We start from the raw sequence: 10,257 nt of genomic DNA on the forward strand, positions 1-10,257 counted from the left end.
GAACAGAGAACTGTTCCTGAAATTTCACATTTGAAGGCCCAACACCTCCTATTATTACGACTTTGTCATGAACCTAAATATTTGTTATGTCGTATTTTCGTATTTCGCATTTTTAGCATAAATATATAAATTACACTGTGGGTATTTTTATTGCCTCACTAACCATTCCACTGGCTTCTTCTACACTTATCTGTTCAAGCACCTGATAAAGCATTCTCCTGCTACCCCAGATTCTGCAATATTGCTTATAAAGCCCTGTGTTGCAATAGTGTTTCATCTATTCATGACACATTTGCTGTTAAAACAAAGAAAGGAACTGTGGTACGTTAACAAGTTGTGAGAACGCAAAATGATTTCTCAGGTCTCATTTTGAAACCAGCCGGTACCTCACCATGAATGTATGAGTGCCGTAAGGTCTTCATATCACAGAAGTCTAGTTAAATGTATATGCTTGTTTAGGAATATGGCCACTTAAAATTTGGTTTTCGGATTTCATATACTTTCTGCATGTTAGAGCTTTTTGTGTGCGTATGTGATGCAAATAAAGATTCGTGGGAAGACAGCACTGCATACATCCGTAGTTTCTACTGTGTGCTTCTGCACTTCTTCCTAATGTACATCATCAGTACCACCTCTTCTCGATGTCTATGGTGTCGAAAGCCTTGACCAATTATTTATTTCATTACTTAAGGGGACAGGGTAGGCCCTATTCTTGCCATGCATTTTAGGCTATGTTCGTGACCCTTTTTCTCGTGATCTGCTGGGGTTAGAACATTAACCTTGGTCGCATTGTAATTAGCAATGTTAGGTAGTGTTACTGAACCAGGATTGTCTTTTTTAAAAGATTAGTTTTTCTTGTTTTCTTTTTTTTACTGGACCCACCAAATTTTAGAGCCAAAATCTGCAGTAAATAGCCTGTAAATAAAAATCCCCAGCAATAATACTTATAATCCTGGTTCAGTAGACTGTCTGTAATGTTTGCTCAATATCTGGAAAATATTATCTTCCTACCACTTGTAGTTTCTGAAAAAAGGAGTCAAATGTAGCAAAATTTGGTGTTTTGAGATAATTGGCTTTGAAGTGGAAGAAAGAGCTTTATTCCAATATAGGGCTATAGAAACAAATTCTGGCACATTTTTTCAATAGCCACCAGCCTGGTAGTCCCCTCCATCGTCAACACTCCTTTTCTGTGCTAGCTGCCTTGTTTTCCGGGCCTCCTTAGTGACCAGTCGTGTAGCCCTCTCTGCAAAGTACAGTCGCCCCCGGTCAGCTTCGCACAACCACTGGACTGTAAACCGTCCTGGAGAAACTCCGAATGACCTCAATATGTCGGCTCGAGCAATGCTGTGGTCATTAAAAGTTAGCACAGCATCCATTGTCGCTATTCTGAGCGTCTTGAGGCCAAGAAAGACCTTCTTCGGAGCACGCTCCCATACAACGTTGTTGAACGCCTCATTCTGAGTTTTTCCATGGATAAATTTCTGGAGAAGCTCAGGCTTTGAGAGCTTCTGAAACACCGGCGTTCCGCTTCAAGCGTTCCGCCGAGCGCGAAAGCTTTGATGCAGACGCGCACGTGGTGGCCGCGGCGCCCACTCCTGGATTGTGTTGCGGAGAATTGGCGTCATTGGAGATCGACTTGTGCCGGTTTCCGTGGAAGAGACGTTTTTTAAAGCACTTCTTTGGCTTCGTCATTGCATTACCGCTAAATAACCAGCACCAAAGTATAAACAAATTCGATTGTCCGCGAAAACATGCCGAAGCACGAGATTAACGCCGCGCTTTGCGAGTAATCCAGCTGCGTCGTAGGATTCGTTTGGCTAAGTGAAATATGCTAGCTAGGTTTTCACTGTTGCCAGATGAGTGACAGACATCCCGCTAAACGCGACGAAAAATAGGGGTTGAAAAAAATTTTTTTTTTCAGTTTAGGAGAGGCACAGGTCCCGAGCATGTGTCAAAGGGGGCGTGGCTGGGTGCTGCCTAGGTTTCGAAAAATGTTGATTTTGAGGTGAATATTCCGCGTGCGCGCAAATGAAACTCTGAGCCATGTTTAAGAAAGAATATAGATTTTAAATTACAGAAAAAGAAGAAATTTATTTTCTTCGGAAATTTTGCCTACCCTGTTCCCTTAAAATGCACAAGAAACATGGTAGGCCATTGCTGTCACATCCCATACGAAAGCATACTATACACCAGCCATTAAACTGTCTATGTAACTAAACAATCGGAGGTACGCAGTCTGAAGGAGCAACGAGTTAGTCACAGTAATGGGTACTAACGCTTGATAAGCTATGCTAGACACATAAAGATGTGCTACCTGTTGGTAAAATTATTGGCCCCACTCAAGCCTTGAAAGTTAAACAACCAGTAATTTCACTTCATTTTGTCCGCAGCATGAATACTTTGCGACAACAAACACAAATATGATTTTCATCGGTCATTTTCCAACACTATGCTAATTTAAACGCACACTGCTCCCGTGATATAAGCTTAAGACTGCACAACTCGCGACCTTGGCTTGCTGCTGTGCACTATGTTGCGCACAAAATTTGACCTTTTTTCCATTAAATATGAGTCTAAAAAAATGTTAGGCAAGCTTGCCCACTTACTTCGAACTGAATGTTCTGAACAGCACATAGAAACAAGTACTTATGGCTATAACTACCAACACCTGACAGACATGAGAGATAGTGCGCCCTCGAGGTGATTGTCAAGCATGTTTAAATTAGAAGCGAACGCTGTAGCCTTGGGGTAGCAGCCGGAGTACAGACGGTGACCCTGTTGTGACAGCCGAGATTCTTCTTCATGTTTCCAGTCTGTAGCTTTACATCGATCACATCCTCCTTTCAGGATTCAGATCACATTCTCTTTCAGGCTTGTGCCTGAAATAGAAACAAACTAGGTATCAGAAATGCAGAGAACATATTCAAACGAAAGAGCCGCTAAAATAAAGCATAATAGGTAAACTCATAAGAATATTGACAGCCTAGTGCGACCCGCATGAGAAAGGACCTTGCTTGGGTTCTTGCACCCGCTACAGCACCTTTCCTGGAAAATTCTTTCTTGCTGCTGCTGGCAAAATTTAAGATTTGCAATGCGTGATGTTCTTTACCAGTTTTGGAATGGCCAGGAAGCGAAGGTACTCGTTGATTACTGAAAGAAAATAGCAGTGAACTCATACTACTGGCACCAGAAGAATATTTGTCTGATGCTGCAAATAATCTATTCTATACTGCAAGAATAAGTGTCCGTGGCTGTGCTTCCGAGGAAAAATAATTTAAAGTGAGAAACAAGCTAGGTTATCTGGCACTCACTTAAAGAAAATGTAGTTACGCGAGCATTCACACCAGAAAATGTAGGGTTTCAGGTAGGTATTGGTTTACTACACTGAGCTGTACTGAAATAGACGTAGGAAATGAAGCATCAAAGGGCCAGTGGTAACTGGATGGCAACTCTACTCCCAAAAGCCTTTCGCGGTGAACCAGTACTTTATTTTTTCTTCATGCTGCTGAATTGTCGGTGAGTTGTCCTTCAGGCGATTACGCGTTTCAAGGTGTCACCTTTGAAAATTATCTGATTGAAGAGACGCAGGTACCGGTGTTTTCTTCTTTTTTCTCTGCAAATTAGTGTGGAGCGACTGCCACAGTAGATGCGATGCGTTCCCGACCCTCGCTGTTACAGGAGTATCAGTAGCCCAGCGTCCATTTTCTGAGCTTATTCGTACGCTAAATTCCGCCTAACCGCTACGCAAGCATCAACGTTCAAGCAAAGGCTCACCTGTATGCCCTTCCACGGTGTTGAAGCAGTCGCAATCCGGATTCGCGTACGATGCAGGCAACGTCCCGAACGGCTGATAATCTGTACTTCTCCGCTCCTGAACGCGTCACTTCAAACAAGCGAAATAACGTGAGAAATTAAAGTGTGAAGTAAGGACTGGCTTTAGCTCGTCAACCAAGAAGCCGTGAACCCGGAAGCCGCGCGACAAGCCCTTGCATTCTGGGTTTTTACGCACCAAAACCACGAATTGATTGTGAGGCACGCCGTAGTGGGGAACTCCGGATTAATTTTGACCGTAAGGGGACCCTTAACGTGCCCCAAATGCACGGGGCACGGGCGTTTTCGCACTTCGCCCCCATCGAAATGCGGCCCCCGCGGCCGGTATTTGATCCCGCGACCTCGTACTTAGCAGCGCAACACCATAGCCGCTAAGCCACTGCGGCCGGTGCGACAAACCATTAGAATTTTGTACTGCGAGTGCGTAGGTCACGTGCGACGTCTATATTGCTGAAAAATATTTTGCGTTTACTATCGCTAAACAACAGACTGGGTACTGAATAGTATTATATATAGCTAAAAATAAAAATGTCCTGCTCTTTGCCATATAAGGAAACCGCCATGATAAGTGTGGGAGAAAGTTTCTTTGTTAAAATTGTGCGTATTAAGACGCCTCTAGCGGGAAATAGTCTGCTCACGAGGGAGTATGCTGTAGTGGAGCTAATATGCTCGTTTTCTTAGCACTGCAGGGGTCGATTTTCTCGCCCTCTGTGTCAATTTGTTGAACTTGAGAATGCGCAAGGCCAGACCACTCTTTCGTCAGCGTTCATCGCCATAGCAGTACGAACTCCTAGCTGACTTCCAATGTGGAGCCGTCATAGCGCGACGTAAGGAACAAAAGTTAGAGATAACTTGTTAAAAAAACCGCGCATGCACACGTTATTTTAAAACTGAACAAAGTCTACGCAAGTTAACTTCTATTTTAAAAATTATGAATAAAAATGTTTCAAAGCGAATAAAGAGCTCCGGCACATCTAGAGAGCATCGGTCCACGAAGGGCATGTAGCCTCCTGGCACAACACATTCTTTGCTTCTATTTCGGCCACTACTAAAGCCTTTTTAATAATTAGTGTGGTTGAACGCTCCCTGAAAGAGGCTTTACAACTTCTATTGCAGAACCAAAATTTCCGAGGGGGCACTGGTGAGGGGCCCATTAAAATTGTTCAGGGGTCCGTCAAGCAAGCGTTTTTATGGGACTCCCTGGCAGCTGGGGGCCAGGTGCTGCAACCCTCTTGGCCCATAGGTTAATCCGTCCCAGGCAAGGAGCCTGGCGGGGGTCTTCGCAAAGAAGATCGGCTAGCTATAATTTGCTTATGTACTTCCTGTAGGCCTACTGGGATAGGCAAAGTAAGATTAGTAATGGGAAGGAAAGTTACTGAATAAAAAAAAAGTAGTCACACCTTGTTTCTAACTACATTGAAGAATATAGTTAAGCGCGTAAGGAATTCAACTTACGTCGCGTAATGTTTGCAGCAAAATTGCATGGTGTAAGTGCTACAAACGCTTAAAGTGTCTGATTGATTGTCTTTAACGATGCAACAGGGCGTGCAAACGCTATGACAGACACCGCCGTGCAGCGTGCCAGCTTAACTTCAACCATCTGGCGATCATTGAGTGCAATGTTCGCTACTTTTCATGTCAATACTTCCTTGAATCTGCAACGGCTGGGAATCAAACCCCCAACCTCTTACTCGGTGGATGCATAACGCATGAATTACCGTGCGGCTGTATTACGAGATGTAAACGCAGACGATTGCACGTTCTTCTTTCAGAAAACGACGCACTGCCATACGGAATTTATGGTTTTCCAGTTCTTCACGCCGACAAAGACTGCATCATTCTGTCGAGGATGCCACCATATGGAAGTAAGCAGCATTAAGGCGTAAGCGCCAAAGGGAGCGCAAAGTTCTGAGAAAGAACCACACATGTATTGGACGATAAGCCAATTCTCATGTGTGGCTGTTCCTCATTATTCTTCTCATACGTGGTGTGCGTGCGACTCCTTCATCTGGGTCGTTGCCTTTCTCTGTGTTGTTTCATTTAACTGCGCTGCTGTAGTAGTCAACATCAACCAAATGGGCCAACTGCGTGCCTTACTGTAGCCAAATGCTGCTCATTTGCTCTAGGCTGTAATTAGCGGCATACGAGGGTCCTCGGTGAAAAATTGGCGATTGTGTTCGTACAAACACTGCAGGGGAGGGGCCGAGTCAACCTCGCCGTATCGACTGGCTCATACGAACAACAGTTCTCTGAAAAAAAAAAGTAAGGAAAACTCTTATCACGCGTCACTTCTCGCACAGCGATCATTCGTCAGAACACCTCTCGGGGGACAGTACATTCTAGCCCGTACAACCGCTCTAAAAGAACACAAGTTGTTGGTGATTCTCAGGAGGTAAATATTTATAGTATAGCTGCAGACACCAGAAATCGCGCGATAATCGTCGTGAGCTCTATAAATAAGCAAAGTTCGATATTTATTTGCTAATACTTTGCTGACGTAAAAATAGATTTGTAAAATTAAAGCAGATCACTGCTCGAATGCAAAATTTTGCATTCAGGCGAAGAACAATCAACTAATTTTTGCCGGAAACGTTGCAAATCTGCGCAGCAGCCCTTAGTAGTTTTGTGATTGGTTGGTTTATGGCAAGGTTAGTGACGTAGACAGCGGGGTTACCGTAGAACAGCGACGTCGTCTACGTGGGGCTAGTTAATTTTTTACCGCTTACGATGAAGTACGTTGTATTCTAAAGGAGCCAACGACTAACCTCAGCAGGTTTATTGAAGTTGTGATGGGCCACCAAGCCCAAAATACCGAAGAAAAACACACTTCCAAACTTGTGGCGTCGCAATGACGTACAACTACTTGAGTTTCCGCCCTATTCATCATTCGGCAAATTAAGCTTTGTCCTCCGTTTTTTTTTTCGTTTAATTTTTAACTTTCGTGAAATCTGTGTAAATAGAAAGGAGAAAGCGTGCTTAAAGGGAACGACAACCAATATTTATGGTACCCACTTTTTTAGAGCAATGAAAAGCTTACCGGTCAGAGTGTCTAATCACAACGTTGTAACGCGGAAAACGCCGTCGAACGTTGTATATATATATTTTTTTTCGATCTTCAGTGAGAATACAGTCGTTCACCGGAAGCATGCTGAAAATAGTGATAGGCCAGCGCAATGGCGATTCATAATAATAATAATAATATTTGGGGTTTTACGTGCCAAAACCACTTTCTGATTATGAGGCACGCCGTAGTGGAGGACTCCGGAAATTTTGACCACCTGGGGTTCTTTAACGTGCACCTAAATCTAAGCACACGGGTGTTTTCGCATTTCGCCCCCATCGAAATGCGGCCGCCGTGGCCGGGATTCGATCCTGCGACCTCGTGCTCAGCAGCCCAACACCATAGCCACTGAGCAACCACGGCGGGTGCAATGGCGATTATACGCCAGTATTGGCGGGAGGCAGACGACAAGCGCGGCCATAACTGTGAGAAAGTATTGATTTGCTTATCAAGACGATGTTCCAGCGATTCACGTTTTGCGAAGTGTCAAATTATTTCTGCAATAATAGCTACGTAAGACCGTTTTTAGTCAAGCCAAGTAAGTTCTCGAAAGCTAGACAACGCTTTCAGAAATGTCGCGCAGTTCAGCGTGTTGCCGTTTAGGCACGTGTGTGCTAATATTCTGGTCCTGGCGCCCATTTACGGCACAACTAATCGGTGGCACTTCTGTATATCACAGCGAGACCACGCAACTCTGGGCGCTTACTCGCAAACTCGCGCGTGTGTATACAACAGCACGTGCGCTGCCATGCATTGTGCAACGCGTGTACGGCTCGTTAGCGTGGACCTTGTTTGCTTCGTAACAAGCGGTAACACATATACGTACAAGTAACCCTGAAGTAACAGCTTACTTGCATGTCCTTCTCTAAATGCTATTGTAATGCTTTCTTTGTGAGTAGATTTGTGCAAAAATCATTTTTTTCTGTTTACTGGTTATGTTTTGTTCCCTCCCACCCTACCTAGTGCCTTTATGGCGATGTAGATATTCTGTAAATAAATAAGTTAAGCGCAAGCGTTTATTACTGCACCAACTTGAATTTTAAGCAATAGGTAAGCTGTACTTAATCACAGCCAATTTACATGCAGTAATTTTCCGTACTACATCCGAAGTACCAAGATTTCACCGCTAGGCTGCGCCACTTACTGGCTTTTGAGACTTTCTTCGCCAATTTAAGATTATAATTCCTACTTAAGTAGCCAACAGTGTGCTGGATTCTATGACTACAAATCGTGCTCATTTTATTTGTGTCGACGTCTCACAACACATTCTGGCCAGTTGTCAGTCACTTTTAAATTTAAACTAATTTTATCTTATCCTGTTATCTCTCTTTAAGGTCGTCTTAGCCATGAACTACTAGCTCAGATGAATGTAACTTCCGTTGCGCAAGCACCCTAGCTCACACTTATTTGCATTCTCGCTATGTGGCTGAGCGAAGTGGACCGCAATTGTGCGCAGCTGCAACAACATGTGTTGCTCTAGAATCTTTAACGCGCATAACTGCTGTCGCCATTCATTAATCAGTTTCCTTCTTCGTTGCAGACAAAACGCTATGCACGTACTGGGTTCGCAGAAGTGCTGTTGGAAATCTCAACTGGAAATGTAACTTCATATTCGACGCCTTTTGCAGGTCACAAGCGATTGTGGTGAAAAACATGAAATCTTGCGAATAAACGCGCGAAAACCGACGTGTAAACAAAAAATGCTGACCTCTTCAAATCCTCCTGCAGTTTTCGTGTGCTAGGGGTTTACTGCAATAGCAGGATTAAGTTGCGTTTATTTCTTCGTGAGAACGTAGTAAATCTTTGGCTCAAGAATTTGTGCGAAGCATATAGGGAAAGTGCGTTACCTCCATTTTCGCCATGTTTTCGTGTTTACAGTGAAGTCATGAATGTGACGCAACGTGCAACAAATGCCAAAACCTAATTCAACTACGTGCTAGGAAATCATAGATAACAAATCTTGTTAGCACTGTTTTATTGTAATGTCTGCGAAAGCACCACCGTTTTCTCTCGCAGTTTGAAATATGCGCTATTGGAGTCAAGTTAAATATTTGGCCATTTCACACGGATTTGGCGTACGTAAGATGTGGGATATGTATGTGGCCTTTCCAAAAAAAAGGGGGCCGTTTCGCGCTTCCGGAGCGCTTCAGCGACCCCCAAATGTTATCAAAATGTATCCCTCAACGAGACAAGAAGCTACAATGACTCGAATAGTAGGTAAAATAAACGGTATGAGCGCAATTAGGACCAATATGGTCAAAAATGAACGACATTGCTCCATAGGCCTCACTATCTCCTGGATCAGCCTGCGTGGCCTACTGGTAAAAAGAAGACGGATTCGACATACATGCAAGTGAAAATGAATGGAACGATAAAGCTGAGCTTGAATTAAAAAAAATAGGGGTCTGTAATAAAAAAAATGTAAAGTATAACAATGAGACGAACAAAATTTTGCAACGAATGCAAACGTTATCATGCAATTATGCAACAGTGCTTCATCTTTAATGCACCAATTTCAGTGTCACGCCCGCACGCACAAATATAAACATATCTCACTAGATGACCACGAGCACTTTCTCTCACAACGCTGACTTGATGAAAAGCGCTGGCACCGAGAAGCGAACGCTTCGTGCTGCCTCGCATATCCTCGTGAGAAAACCTCTCACGGCCAAATAGACGAAAGTAGTTTTGAAAGTATTGGGAACATAATCAGTTGCGCTATTGAGGTTCCAAATACGACATAGCGACTAGCCCGAATCAATGCATTGATCAAGTCTTGAAAGACTACTGCCGATGTGTGAAGGCAGGGAAATGCACCCGCTGGCATCGAGTAGGCGCTGCGTGCCATACACATACCGGTGACGAGTGCCTTGAAAAATCAATGTGGCCGAGGCTCCGCATGTTTTGGAAAGCGCCTGTTCTGGTTTACATGGGCAACGCTCACGTGGCCAACTTGGCAGTTTATCAGCGTCTCTTTGGTGTCCGGTGACAGCAGGTGCAGGTGGATTGGCCCAACAGTGGAGTTGCACACGGCCATGTTCTTGTAAATGGCCACGCCGGCACCACTGTACTCGAGCCGCTTGCTGTGGATGACGGACTCGAAACCCTGGATCGCAGTGACATCGTCATTACAGTTTTCGGAGAGAGCCAGCAGGCCGACGTGTTGTTGGGCGCCGCGTCCTTTTCCAGCTCCTCTGTGTGGACGTTCGGGGACCGCAAGTTTAGCGTGGCGAGCGTAACGTGTTGTTTGTAGTTTTGGTACCGCACGAAAGCCTCGACAGGATCCGCCATGGTGTGCAGACGGCGCTTGGCGAGCCTGATCATCTAGTCGGCGAATTGCCCGTTGGTGGAGACGATCGCGTGCC

The 10,257-nt window shown here is 44.4% G+C and overlaps 1 protein-coding gene across 1 annotated transcript in view; it reads left to right on the plus strand.

Annotated features, from left to right (window-relative positions):
• The window catches only part of LOC142586852 (uncharacterized), a 78,093-nt gene extending 69,520 nt beyond the window's left edge, over positions 1-8,573 (plus strand). The window contains exons 8-9 of the mRNA XM_075697723.1: positions 5,604-5,696; positions 8,433-8,573. Coding sequence (XP_075553838.1) covers positions 5,604-5,696; positions 8,433-8,563 — 224 coding nt within the window. The 3' untranslated portion in view covers positions 8,564-8,573. The remainder of the gene's footprint in view (positions 1-5,603; positions 5,697-8,432) is intronic.
• The last annotated feature ends 1,684 nt before the right edge of the window (positions 8,574-10,257 follow it).

Source organism: Dermacentor variabilis, chromosome 7 (genome assembly GCF_050947875.1).
Source record: "Dermacentor variabilis isolate Ectoservices chromosome 7, ASM5094787v1, whole genome shotgun sequence".
NCBI classification, from domain to species: domain Eukaryota; kingdom Metazoa; phylum Arthropoda; class Arachnida; order Ixodida; family Ixodidae; genus Dermacentor; species Dermacentor variabilis.